We start from the raw sequence: 14647 nt of genomic DNA, 5'->3' as shown, positions 1-14647 counted from the left end.
GCCAGTGGGTTTCCTAAAATAGAATTCCCTCATGGTCACTCATTACTATAAAAATGCTAGCCTAGATAGGACTACATTTTGGAAATTAGAAAAGTGTTAAATTTTCATGTGCATTTGATTATAACTACTTTAGAATCATATGTAGATTATAGCCTCAGAGAACAAGTACACTGGCAGAATTTCAATTTCAAAAAATGACAAAAATGTAATTGCAAATTAGATGGAAATTTCATCCTATGGTCTTCTAGCTACTTTGGCATCTGAACTCAAGTGTTCAAGTTCTATTTAGTAGTTATAGTTTTTCAAAACTACATTGCCCAAATCCAGCATCATGTTTTCTTGTAAAAATAGTAACAGTTCCCACAAAAGATTAAGATGAGGCTTAATAGAAAACTGAATAAACCGGGTGATAGCGTGCATAAATAACACATGCACGGGCCAGGTTGGGGTGATTATGTGTGTATTCCAGCACCTGTGACCTGCCTCCCATTCTCACTTGGCACTGTCTCTTTGTTGCAGTAATGTGCCTAGTGTCGGGAGCCTAGCAGACCCAGATTATCTGAACACACCACAGATGAACACCCCGGTGACGCTGAACAGCGCTGCCCCAGCCAGCAACAGTGGAGCAGGAGTTTTGCCATCTCCAGCGACCCCTCGCTTCTCTGTCCCCACACCACGAACCCCCAGGACCCCAAGAACTCCCAGAGGAGGGGGCACTGCCAGTGGTCAAGGGTCTGTTAAATATGACAGCACCGATCAGGGGTCACCAGCCTCTACCCCCTCTACCACACGGCCTCTTAATTCTGTGGAGCCTGCCACCATGCAGCCAATTCCTGAAGCCCACAGCCTCTATGTGACTCTGATTCTTTCTGATTCCGTGATGAATATCTTTAAAGACAGAAACTTTGACAGCTGTTGCATCTGTGCCTGCAACATGAACATCAAAGGGGCGGATGTTGGGCTTTACATCCCCGATTCTTCCAATGAGGACCAGTACCGCTGTACCTGTGGGTTTAGTGCGATCATGAATCGCAAACTTGGTTACAATTCGGGACTCTTCCTGGAAGATGAGTTGGATATTTTTGGGAAGAATTCTGATATTGGTCAGGCTGCCGAAAGGCGCTTAATGATGTGTCAGACCACCTTCCTTCCGCAGATGGAAGGAGCCAGAAAATCCCAGGAGCCACCGATAAGCCTTCTCCTCCTCCTGCAGAATCAACATACACAACCTTTTGCTTCACTGAGTTTCCTGGACTACATTTCCTGTAACAATCGCCAAACTCTTCCCTGTGTGAGCTGGAGTTACGACCGGGTGCAAGCAGATAATAATGATTACTGGACGGAGTGCTTTAATGCCCTGGAGCAGGGTCGGCAGTATGTGGACAATCCCACAGGCGGCAAAGTGGATGAAGCTCTGGTGAGAAGTGCCACTGTGCACTCCTGGCCTCACAGCAATGGTAGGTTTCCCAGAATACACATTTGCTCTGAAAATTGTCTTGGTGTGATGATAACTTGCAAACTTTCTTTACTTTGTTATATGACAAAATTTTAAATTTCATTTATTAAAAAATAGACATAACTAAAGTGAGAGCTGTCTTGATATCACCCTAAAGTTAAGAACGGGGAGATGTTTTATATTGAAACACATTTGGAGAAGAGTAATTATTTTGTGGAAAAAAAGTTGTCTAGATTATACAAACTGATAATTTGCATACCCTTTCATGTTTAAGTCTATGCATTCTTCTGGATCAAGTTTCCATGATAGTTCTTCCAGGAAGCCTTCTATCTATTTACCAGAGTATTTTCTCTTTCCTCTGATTTCCCAGTATTTTGTGTCTCAGGTAACAGTGATCACATTTTACTTTGCATTGTGGTTACTGGGGCATGTCACTGTCTTAAAAACTCCAGTTGATAAACGTCTTTGGAGTTGGGCTGTAAGAGTGCTGAGCGCCTTGCTGTTCCCTCTCCTGATTGATTCACTAGCTCTGCTATGATGTGTCCTGGGGGGATAAAATGGTGAATGAAAGAGACAAGGTACCTGCCCTCAGGGACTTTCTAATCTATTTTGGAAAATGGATAAGCCTTCTCCTCCATCCTCCAATTAAATAAGCATATTATTACAAACCATTATAAGTGATGAAAGCACGGGATGTCAGGGTACACTTTCTTGAAGAAGCAGTAACATTTGAGATCCCAACGACGATTACAGGTTAACTGGGTGATGAGGGAGGGAGCAGGGAGTTGTGTTCCAGGCAGAGGAGGGGTGAGTGCAAGGGCCCAGAGTTATGTAGGGTGTGGGGCCTCCAGAGAACTCGGAGAACCCTAGAGACCAGCCATGCTAGCTTGTCAAGAGCCTTTTGAGACACGCTGGGCACTGGGTCTTCATCCAAAGAGTCTTAAGTCAATGATGGGTTTTACGAAGAGACATTGACATCAGATTTGTGTAGTTAGGAAAAAAATGTACTCTGACTATAACGTGGGCTGTGGATTAGAAAATGGCGAGAATGGATTTGAGGAGACTGAGAAGAAGTTCCTGCAGTAGATGAAATAAGAAACAGTAGCTTGGCTTAGTGTCCTAGCAAAGGAGATGGAAAAGAAGTGGAAACATTCAAGAGATGTTTGGGAAGGATTATTGCAGGACTTGGAAATGGGTTGGATTTGGGGGATCAGGGAGAGTGAGATATTCAGGAAGACACCCAGGTTTGTGACATGTATACCTGGACAGACAGTGGTGTCTATCAAAGACAAGTGTACTGGGAGCTTCCCTGGTGGCACATTGGTTAAGAATCTGCCTGCCAATGCAGGGGACACTGGTTCGATCCCTGGTCCGGGAAGATCCCACGTGCCGCAGAGCAACTAGGCCCATGCGCCACAACTGCCGAGCCTGCGCTCTAGAGCCCGCAAGCCTAGAGCCTGTGCTCCGCAACAAGAGAAGCCACCACAATGAGAAGCCCGCGCACCACAACAAAGGGTAGCCCCTGCTTGCCACAACCAGAGAAAGCCTGTGCACAGCAACAAAGGCCCAACGCAGCCATAAATAAATAAATAAAATTATTATTATTATTATTTTTAAAAGATGAGTGTACTGGAGGAATATCAGGTCTGGGGAGAAAGGTCATAAATTGAGTTTTGGAAGTTTTAAAGATTTCTCTTGGGATGTCCAGGTAGAGGTGTCAAGTACACACTTTGGACTTCATGACCTGGAGCTCAGGGGAAAGGGAGTATATGGCACATAGATGATAACCCAAGTCAGGGGCGCAGAGGAGGAGGAGAGCTCACTGGGGAGGAGGACTATATGGAAAGAGAGGAGGGCCTGGGACAGAGCTTTACTGAGTTCTGCCATGTAACCAAGTTCCATGAATGAGAGTGTGGTCAACAGGCATTCAGATTCAGCCAAGCTTTTAAGATAAGGATTAAACCAGTCTTTTGACCATGGTAAGAGCTGTTTCTGCAGACCGGTGGGAGCAGAGGCCAAGCTGGAGGAGTCTACGTGTGAAAGAAACATGAACCCTGCTTCAGAATAGTCGTCAGTCTTGCAGGGGAGAAGGTTATATAAGCAAGGAGACTTCTTGGAGGTGGAGACTCCTGAGGAAGTATTTCAAGGGTTATACTCATTTTTATAACTGCTTAGGTTTAAGTAGAGTGCCTTATACTTAGCAGGCCTTTAATTAATGTCTGCTGCATGAATTTATGAATTAAAGTCTTTCCTCTAAAGAATTGTGGGTGATTATCTTAGGTGGTTTCTTTTACTAGACAGTGGCCTTCAGGTAGAAAATCATTCTGTGTGGGTGGATCAGTAGTGGCATGTTTGGATATGAAGAATAGCACATTTTATTGTAGGCAAGTTGTGGGTTCCAAATTCAGATGCTTAAAAGTACCAGACAGATAATATAAATGAATGATGTGGAGAGCCAGGTTTGCAAAAGGCAATGACCTAAATAGTGTCCTTTCACAACATACTTTCTATTTTGTATGCACAGGAATAGAGTTCACAAAGAATTACTTCTACTTTTTTCTCTAACCAGTGGTTCTCTTGGTCTGTCATTTTCCTACTTCTGATAGAGCCATGGGTACAAGAGGTACTTTACTTTTTTCTTTCCTATAAGAAGAAAAGAAGTACAGGTTTGAAGATCAAGGTGATAAATGCTGCTTCAGTCTCAGGCCCGCTGGGGTGGGGGGAGGCGCGTGGGGAGCGTCAAGACCTGTCTGAAGGGGACAGCTACTCCTTGGCTCCAACAAGCGGTGGTCATCCGGGAATGTGACGGTCTCAGCCCCAGGGCTGTCAGGCAGTTTTCCAGTTTTTCAAGAGAAGCTGGAAATCCAGATTTGCATATGAAATTTCCCGAGAAATTCGTTCCAGATTGAAAAACAAAAACTCTGTGCCATCAAGTTGCAGCCTGTGTTTGATGTGGGGACACATCTAAAAATGTCTTAAGACCCCTTAAGCACCCTGTGTTTCAGATTTAGTTGGTAAATAAATCACAGATTTCCATCCATGCCACTTTCCTAATCAGCTAGAAAAGCAAGAGGAAGGAAAGGTCTTTAGGAACCCAGCTGTGCAGATTCATAGCTGACCCTCTTCAGCTTAAGTAGTTCTTTCTTCAGATCTTTTTGAGAATTTGACGAGCATTATGGACCTTCTCCCTTGGGGTAAAATACACCTATGCTCATGCATGCATCTGCAGTTTGGGGTAGAGTTTCAGAGGTTTTTCAGATTCTAGGTTAAGAAACCCTCTTAGCAGGAAGAACATATGTTCTGAAACCATGAATCTCCTACCTTCCTCTCTGTACAGATGAATTTCAGGCCTGTCATTGCCTCTGCCCTGTTTTCATGTGCCTCTGCCTGTGTAGAAGGTCGTCTTTCTCTTTGTGCATTTTCTATTTTGTGAAAATACTTTCATTAAGAGCAGTTTTTATTTTTTATTTATTTATTTTTTTGCGGTATGCGGGCCTCTCACTGTTGTGGCCTCTCCCGTTGCGGAGCACAGGCTCCGGACGCGCAGGCCTAGCGGCCATGGCTCACGGGCTTAGTTGCTCCGCGGCATGTGGGATCCTCCCGGACCGGGGCACGAACCCGTGTCTCCTGCATCGGCAGGCGGATTCTCAACCACTGCGCCACCAGGGAAGCCCAAGAACAGTTTTTAAAGTTTGTAAAAGCTTTTAAGTTCCTTTTTCCCACTCATCATATAGTCAAAACATGGATATTTGTAAATAAATGTAATTAAGAAACTAAAAGTAAGAAACAATAATTAAGAAATTTTTGCTGCTCTCTTTTCTTAAGAACAACCTTCGAAACAAGTCTGTATGATTTTTAAAAGTCAGGCCAATCTACCTTTCCCCTTTTAGGCAATCCTATAGTTAACCTCTTTTATATAGAGTAAACTATTTTCCCTTTTATTATTTCCAATAATAAATAATAAACTATCTTCTACTTTAGAAGATTGTCTTTCCTCTTGACTCCTAGGTCGGGTATTTTAGAATCTACTGTAAGTAGACCCTGCTGCCAGTGATGTCTCTGTCGTGGAGTATAACTGAGGTCCACAATGATGGCAAGAAGAGGAGTGTGCCAGCCCCCCTTTATGATTCCCGTTCCTTTTCATTTCATTTCTCTTCCAGTGCTGGACATCAGCATGCTCTCCTCCCAAGATGTGGTCCGTATGCTGTTGTCCCTGCAGCCCTTTCTCCAAGATGCCATCCAGAAGAAGCGCACGGGCAGGACCTGGGAGAATATCCAGCACGTGCAGGGACCACTCACCTGGCAGCAGTTCCACAAAATGGCAGGACGGGGAACCTACGGTAGAATCTTTCCCCTGTTTAAATTCCTTCAGATTTTTGTTCTATGAAAAGCAGCTTTAGTTACTGTCAAGTCCTTCCCTTACTGACAAAATAGAATCTTTTTCCTCCTGACTGTTAAGTTTTATAATCTCCCTATTTTCCAGTGGTCAGTTTTGGAGATAATTTTTCTAAATGTCTTTGGCATAATCAAGGTCATATAATCCCTAAATAGACTATTTGTTAGGGTCTCCTCGTCTTCCTGATCCTCACTGCATTTCCATCTGGATGAACTTCTGAACTAGTTCTGTCAGCTTCTTCATAGTCAGGATTATTATAGAGCTTATCTTAAAGGAAATGACATAGTGCTGTTTGGAAAACTAACTTTAACCTGCTCTAGTGTGCTCTCTGATCTTACTGAAACTTTATAAGCATGTCCTGACTCATTTAATTAAGGTTCTTCATCAGGGGCCATTTAATTAGAGGATCTGAAGAGTACTTTTAAGAGTATCATGTCAACCTACAATAAAATTTCTGATGCCAGAAATAAGACTAATGCACCAGAGAATTCTCAGTTGTCGAGGTTGTGGGAAACAGACCCTCAAGCGCTTTCCTAAACTGCAGTCTTGTTTTAGGTTCTGAAGAATCTCCTGAGCCGTTGCCCATCCCCACGCTGCTGGTAGGCTATGACAAGGACTTCCTCACCATTTCGCCATTCTCCTTGCCATTTTGGGAGAGGCTGTTGTTGGACCCATACGGGGGCCACCGTGATGTTGCCTATATTGTGGTGTGTCCAGAAAATGAGGCCTTGCTCGAAGGAGCCAAAACTTTTTTCAGGGACTTGAGCGCTGTATATGAGGTGAGAAAGACATGAAAGATGAAAATTGTTTGTATGATGCGAGTCCTCAGGTTGTTTCTAGTTATGACTAACTTTTAAAGAACAAATATTTTCAAAGTAGGACTCAAAGAAAATTTTCACATAGTTGGAGGATGAAGAAAAGGATTACATTGGCAAGTTTTTCTAGGAGTACGTTGCTTTCCCATCTTAGCTTTTATATTTTATTAGATTTAAAGATTTTCCTCTACCAGCCTTACCACCCATCTTAAAGTCCCATCAGCTGTTTTTTCCCCATTTATGTGCTCACGTTTAAAAGTATTACTCACCAGGGGATAGTAGTTGTTCAGAAGATGAGCTTTACAAAAAGAAAGCATATCTACTCTTGGGCGGGGGTGGGGCAGGGGAGTTCCTGAAAACAGTATAAAACTGTTTAGCTTGAAAATTTCTGACTCATAATAAGTTTAATGACTCATGTCCCTGTTATGTTTTATTTAACACTCCATTCATCTTAATACTAAAATTTTGGTACAGATTAATAATGTGATAAGCATAATAATGTATAATTACTTTATACATAGTAATGTAAAAGCCACTTAGATAATTTTATATATTAGTACATAAATTCCTGTTACCTTTGAAAAATTAGAATCATGTCTGTCTTTGAAGAGTTAGTGCCACGTTTCTTCTGCTAAAGTACATAGACACTAAGGTTTTTGTACCTTATACTTCTGTTATCTTTATATTTGACAAGAATAAATGAAATTAGTATTTGCAAAGTATTTAGAGCTGCGACAGGCATATTATAAGCATTACAAAAGTGTTTGCTAAATAAGATGCCAAGTTGAATTTCAAAAATACTCCATAATGGAACATTCACTATCTATAAATGTGTGAGTACACCCGAAAAAGTAAACTTATACGTGTTGCTACAAAGAAGTGAGAAGATGCTAAAGTATGAGATAATGGCATCAATTAAGCCACTGAAGGAAATTCTTGGATAGAGTAATTTCTAAACAGTGCCTGGTTCATGATGCCTAATAATATTAAATCATAATTAACCTAACACAGAAAACTTGTATAAGGAATCTTAAAGCCCAGCCATTCTTTTGAATGAAGCTTTCAACATAAGTTACAAAACATAAAAGGACTGCCAGATCATTTTAGGATTGCTCTTTTGGCAGTAATGCGTACCTGCTTTAGAAGAGTGTACCCTAGAGGATTTTTAGGGGCTTGGTAAGCCTCCTGTTCATCAACTCTAGTAAGGGCTAATAATATGGGCTCTTCTGCTGGTGAACAAGTAGCTAGGTAGCTTACTTTCTGCGGGTATATTAATTCTCTGCCATAAGCATCCATTTAATGTCCTGCACATCAGTAACAGAATCTCATTGTGCTAAAACAACTATTTACTTTTAAAAAGTGATCAGCATATCCACTGTTGCCGTGGCCTCTGCTATTGGTGATCTCCAAATGTCTGTAACAATGTAACAGATGGCCCATACAATTTTAATGTTATCTTATGGGAGAACATCATCATAAGTCGGGATTACTTTAGAGGTTTTAGTGGACATATGTCTCAGTCAGCCTAAGTAGGCAGGAATCTGGTTAATTCTTTATTTGACCATTAGCAATCCGGTAGTGCTCAGCAATCTTCCCTTGTGCTGGAGGAAGTGGTTGGGGTGAAGAAACATTCATTTTTCTTTAAAAGAAACATTTTTCCTTAGAGAGCCTATCCAGGTTTTGGAGAGACAGAGAACAGTTTCAGGTACATTATAATTACCAGAAGGGACCAGCATATAATGTTGGTTTGGTTGCTTGTGGTAACACTAAAAGACAAAGGAAAATGCTCCCATGTGTATGGTCAAGAATCTCCGTGGTAACGATGTGTACTGAACGAAGGAGTGGTTCCTGTTGTAAACAGCGATCTGGTTTGTGCCGTCAGATGTGTAGGCTTGGGCAGCACAAGCCTATCTGCAAAGTGCTGCGCGACGGGATCATGCGCGTGGGGAAGACCGTGGCGCAGAAGCTGGCGGAAGAGCTTGTGAGCGAGTGGTTTAACCAGCCATGGGGCAGCGAGGAGAGTGACAATCATTCCAGACTCAAACTTTATGCGCAAGTTTGCCGCCATCACCTAGGTAAATGGGGATGTATTTGGCAAAGTAGAATTTGAGAAATAGCAGATCGCTCCCCCTGCTCCCTATTAGACATGCAGCATTATACTTGTTTTGTCTCAGGAAATGTTAGTGTTCCATTACTGTATTTATTTAGGTCTAATTTTTGCATTCTAAGTACTTAAATGCTAATTTTTATGTGCATGTATATTCTTTAGAAGCTATTTACAGTAGCCTAAGGAAGTCATATCTAATTTACTCCACATTTCGAAAATGTAGCAGCATGACTTGGTATTAACTGCTTAATTTTAACCCAGATTCCCAAGAGGATCTTAGATGCTTACAAAGCCTTTTGCACACAGGAGCATAATATATCATGATGGCTGTAGAATCAACGGCCTCTCAGTTTTCAGTGAAGGCGTATGGAATCAGTCTGAAAGGAAAATGTTACAAATGATTGATTTTCTCCTCTCCCCCGCTGCCCTCCCCAAATAAGGCTCTTCCCCAGAATTTATAATAAGTAGCTCCATGTTTATTTCCATGTTTACAGAACATACAAGCTTATGTTCAGTGGTAGAGATAGCATTTTGGGTGTCATAGAGTAATGCAACCTGGAAGCATAATTTTTTTAAAAGTGACTATTCTAAATATCTGCTTCAGCCAGACACTGCAGAACATTCCTAAAGTCACCTCTCTGCGTGTACACTTTCAGCACCTTATCTAGCCACTCTGCAGCTCGACAGCAGCCTGTTGATACCACCTAAGTACCAGACCCCACCAGCAGCAGCACAGGGACAAGCTACACCTGGGAATGCGGGGCCTTTAGCTTCAAATCCAGGATCGGCAGCCCCCTCAGCTGGCAGTGCATTTAATCCCACCTCCAATGGCAGTTCTGTGAACCCGGCAGCAAGTAGCTCCGCATCTGGTTCCTCTGTGCCACCGGCCTCGACATCTGCCTCTGCTCCCATTATTAACCAGATAAGCACTACCTCTTCTTCAGGATTCAGTGGTAGTGTCGGAGGGCAGAACCCCAGCACTGGGGCCAGCTCGGCAGAGAGAACGCAAGGGAGCATAGGCTGTGGTGGAGACACTGAGCCTGGGCAGAGCTCCTCTCAGCCCTCACAGGATGGACAGGAAAGGTACGGTACTCTGACCAAGACGAGTGGCTTCGGCTCGGACCCTTTGTCTACTCTTCCTCTGCACCCCCAGCCCCCTCGACTTCGAGTCTCTAAACCTTGTAAAGGGTGTTATTTCTCTTCTTCCCTCACGAGAGTAACAGTTGTCAGTCTATAGTTCAGTGTTAAGAAATCTGAGAACTTCTTATAAACTTATTATTATTATATTACTAGTATAATGGTAATATATACTTACTAATTAATATACTTAATATAATTAATATTACTGTTAATACTTTTATTATATGAACATAATAAATGGATAATAGTAATAGTAAGCTCTTACTATTAACGTAACAGCCTTATAAAACATCTTTGTAGAATGAAGCCATGGTGTGGTGGGGGGCGAGTTAAAAAAGAGATCTCCCATTTTAGAGGAGCATATTGTTGTTTTCCATCCATCTGGATGCTAACTCATTTGGTTTGCCTTCATTTTGGTACATATTAATGTTGCATTTAATCTGTAATCATTGTCTAGAGAGTCAGTGTGCTCTGGAGTTGATTTATTTTGTATAATTTTTATTTATGTTGTGCATCTCATAAGTGACTCTCTCTGCAGTGTTACAGAAAGGGAGAGGATAGGAATTCCCACAGAGCCTGACTCTGCAGACAGCCAAGCCTACCCTCCAGCTGTTGTCATTTACATGGTGGACCCCTTCACTTATACCGCAGAGGAAGACTCCACTTCTGGAAATTTCTGGCTGTTGAGTTTGATGCGCTGCTACACAGAAATGCTGGATAATTTACCTGAGCATATGAGAAATTCTTTCATTCTCCAGGTAACTATTTGCAAGTTTATTTTTTATGTTGTTGTTTTTATGAAAGTAAACAGGTTCATGATTTTTTAAAAAATTGTATGTATATGAAAATAGAAAAAAGTATTCTTAATTCTACCTTTTAAGTTCAGCCATTATTAGCATTTTGGTGTTTTTCTACCCTTTTTCCTGTGTTTGTTTACACAATTGAGATCATACTTTTCACATAATTTTTAGTCTTTTTGTACTTAAAGTTATTCATGAATACTTTTCCACCTTATTTAAAATTCTCACCAAGCAACATATTTTTTATAGACTGCATATTTTCCATGTGTAACTTTTTCTACAGTTAGATATAATTATTATTATTATTTTTTTTAACTTTTCACTGTTACAAATACAACTATAAGGCGGTCCAGTGGTTGGGACTCCGTGCTTCCTATTCCGGGGCCTGAGTTCAATCCCTGGTCAGAGAACTAAGGTCCCACAAGCTGCACAGTGTGACCAATAAATAAATAAGTAAATGAATAAATGAATGAATAAATAAATAAAGAAAGCCATAATAAACATCTTTAGGTATAATCTCTCTTTCACATTTCAAGTCATTTCTTAAAGTGGATTCTTAGATAAAGATACTGATAAATAATGCCAGATTCCTCTCCCAAAAGGTTATAGTTAATTACATTTCTTTCAGGAGTGAAGGAGCATGCCCATTTTCAGTGCACCCTTGCCAGCTTTATAGTGTAATAATTTTTTAAAATTTATAGTTTAATAGGTGAAAAATGATGTCTTGGGTGTTTGGATTCTTGTTTTTCTGTCACTTTAACTCAAGCCATATTATAGAATTAAAAGATTGAAATTAAAGCTACCAGTGTAGTTTGTTGATAGTTTTTCATTGATTTGAAGTTTGTGTCTCAGATGACTAGACAATAATTCCAAAGATGCCGTGTATACTAAGCGTATACCTTACAAAAGTGAGAAGTATATTTAAAAGCAAGTTTTTAAATTTTGGGGCATGGGAACAATAAATTGAGAATTTATCTGTAAAATGGGAACAGGGTAATTTCTAAGTGACAGTGTAACTTGACCAGCAGAGTGACACCTCTTCTTAAATTGCTGGTATATTTGGAATATAGGACTTTATGTCACTGAAAGGAATTAAGATTGAATTATACTATGTTTGGCATTTCTGTATTTTAAAACTAAAGTTGCCTCCCCCATTCAAGTAAAGAATTCATACCATTTCATTTTTGAACTGCCTTGTTAGCATATTAGATCTCTATTTCTAGTTTTATTTGTATTTGTGTCTATAGATTGTGCCTTGCCAGTACATGCTGCAGACAATGAAGGATGAACAAGTTTTCTACATTCAGTACTTGAAGTCCATGGCATTTTCAGTGTACTGCCAGTGCAGGCGACCTCTGCCTACACAGATCCACATTAAATCCCTCACAGGATTTGGGCCTGCCGCCAGCATTGAGATGACTCTCAAGAACCCAGAGGTAGGTGGCAGCAGCAGGGAAGAGTGTGGTAGGTGTCTTTAATCCTGAAGTTGAAATAGAGGAGATACTTCTCTGAACTCGTGTAATTTTTTGAGAAAAGAGGCAAGCAAACTCTTGCCATTTTCTGATGTAAGACCTATGGCAACAATACACTTACCCCTTTTACTTATGAAAGTTCAATTTTCCTATATTTATTTTGTTCATCATTGTTTGAAGCTAATCTGTGTCTTAAATCACTCTCCACCTTCCCCAGTTCATTTTTTTTCTCCTGGAACAGCCTCTGTGTCTGTGTTTACTCTGCACGGGCCCCTCCCTCATTTTCTGATGCTTTCTCCTCCCCTTGTCTCAGTGCTTCTGTATGTAAATGAACGCTTTTTCTCTCCATCTTTGTAAACCTGTTTCCCACAGATAAGTACCTCAGGGGGAATTCTAAAACACCAAAGCAAAACATGTTTTAAACAGAAGTTGTACACTTCTTTTGCATTACTAATCACCTTATCCTGAAGGTAGATATACAGGGCAGTGTTTAGAACTCTCAAAGCCTTCAAAAATCTGTTCCCACAACTTTTGCATGAAAAATTGCCCATTAATAAAGACCAGCAAACACCTCTTCACCATTAGAGAACTTAAAAACAGCAAAAATTGCTAATTTTAGTTGGTAATGTAAGTTTTTGTGGAAAACTAAAAAAATGGAGTACTACTTAATACTGCATTTGTTGTAACTTGGTTCAGGTCAGCTTGGTCCCAAGAGAGGAAACTGCTTAGCTGACAACTTACATTCACTCTGGGGTTATAGAAAATTTCTCTCTTTGGCAGTTTTAGGTTAGTTTATTCTTTTGAGTCTGAATTTTTTACTTTTGTGAGCATGTCATATGTTTTCTCTACTACTAGCTTTTTCTAGAATAAAAATAAATATGTTTCTACTTGTTTCAAATTTGTGTCCAGAAATTGAGTTTGTGCCTTTCTTTATAAACTTTGAATCTTTTAGTTTTTTACCTCTTGTGGTTATTCTGCAATTCAGATACAATCATTCCTTATGCTTTGGTAAGAAGTTATCACAATTCCAAATGACAACTAATAGTAGTCTGCATTTTCAGAGAAGAGAGTAAAGGCTGACTACCTATATTAAGATCCGAGGCATTATGTAACGTTTTAAAAGATTATATAACATACTGGCAGAACACCATGAGAGTTCATGAGCTATATAGTGAAGCTTAGATTAAAATAAATCACAAAAAATATTCTTTCTTTCCTTTTGCTTTGGAACAGGAAGAGGGAAATCAATCATTTGACTTAATTAAAAATGTAAGAACCAAATGTTGTGAACATTTACTGAGGTTTATAAATTTTTGCTTGCATTAAGGTGCAATGTCTAATTGCTAAATGCTGCCTCTCCCTCAGTCTGCAGCTAGAATTTGTACTTTCATTCAGCAGCTATAGCTGAGTGTCAGCCGTCTGCCAGACACTGTATTAGGTGTCGACTGTGCAGTGGTGAACAAGACACCAGTCCCCTGCTTCCAGAAATTCTCATTTTCTGCAGTGGCACAGTCTCATGCAAGCTCCTGGCAACCACTGTTCTACTTGGTGTCTCTGTGGAGTTGCCTGTTTTGGATGTTTTTTGTAAATGGAATCTTCCAATATAGAATGTTTTATGTCTGCCTTCTTTCACTTAACGTAATGTTTTCGAGGTTCATCCATGTCATGGCATGTATCAGTAATTCATTTCTTTTTATGGCTGAGTACTATTCCATTATATGGATAGACCACATTTTGTTTATCCATTTATTAGTGGATGGGCGTATGGATTTTTCCACTTTTGGGCTATTGTGACTAACTCTGCTCTAAACATTTGTGTATGAGTTTGTGGCTGTATGTTTTCAGTTTTCTTGGTAAGTACCTAGGAGTGGAATTTCCGGGTCTGTGGAGAGTGAATGGATCAGTGATGAGGTTAGCTTTGAAAGTTGAGCAAGTTGTTGAATATGTATCCCTAAAATGAAGGAATTGGATTAACTTATCTCCAAGGTCTCTTTTAAGTTTAAAATTCTGCAATTCCATTATTACTCTTTCTTATGCTATATAGTTCAGGGGTTGGCAACTCTGTGGGCTAAATCCAGCCTGCAGCCTGCATTTGTATGACCAGCTAGGTAAGAATGATTATTACATTTTTACAAAGAGAAGATTATGTGACAGAGACTCATAAAGCCTAAAGTATTTACTGTCTGATCCTTTACAGAAGTTTGACCCCTGCCGTGGTTTACTAAATATTGAAATGTATATAAAGCTGGAAGCAAAGATGACAATTAAATTTCGTCACAGTTTATCTAAAATATTTGTCTTAGGTAACAGCTAACACTTTGATCTCTTTAATTACTTATATACACACATCATAAAGTGTAATATACATACTGAAAAGTACCCAGTCTTAAGCATACTGCTTGATGAATTTCCACTAAGTAAAAATATTACATAACTAGCACTAGAAACAGAACATAACAAG

General features: G+C 40.2%; 1 protein-coding gene across 4 annotated transcripts in view; it reads left to right on the top strand.

Annotated features, from left to right (window-relative positions):
• Nucleotides 1–14647, top strand: part of MED13L (mediator complex subunit 13L) — a 628245-nt gene that overhangs the window by 596838 nt on the left and 16760 nt on the right. For all 4 annotated transcript variants that reach the window (XM_067015324.1, XM_059040339.2, XM_059040338.2 and 1 more), the window contains 7 exons: nt 520–1457; nt 5617–5796; nt 6408–6631; nt 8550–8742; nt 9431–9857; nt 10453–10672; nt 11962–12150. In XM_067015324.1, coding sequence (XP_066871425.1) covers nt 520–1457; nt 5617–5796; nt 6408–6631; nt 8550–8742; nt 9431–9857; nt 10453–10672; nt 11962–12150 — 2371 coding nt within the window. The remainder of the gene's footprint in view (nt 1–519; nt 1458–5616; nt 5797–6407; nt 6632–8549; nt 8743–9430; nt 9858–10452; nt 10673–11961; nt 12151–14647) is intronic.

The sequence above is a fragment of the Kogia breviceps genome, chromosome 15, assembly GCF_026419965.1.
Source record: "Kogia breviceps isolate mKogBre1 chromosome 15, mKogBre1 haplotype 1, whole genome shotgun sequence".
Taxonomy (NCBI): domain Eukaryota; kingdom Metazoa; phylum Chordata; class Mammalia; order Artiodactyla; family Physeteridae; genus Kogia; species Kogia breviceps.
Note: the sequence above shows the minus strand (reverse complement) of the source record. Positions and strands in the feature narration are given on the sequence as shown.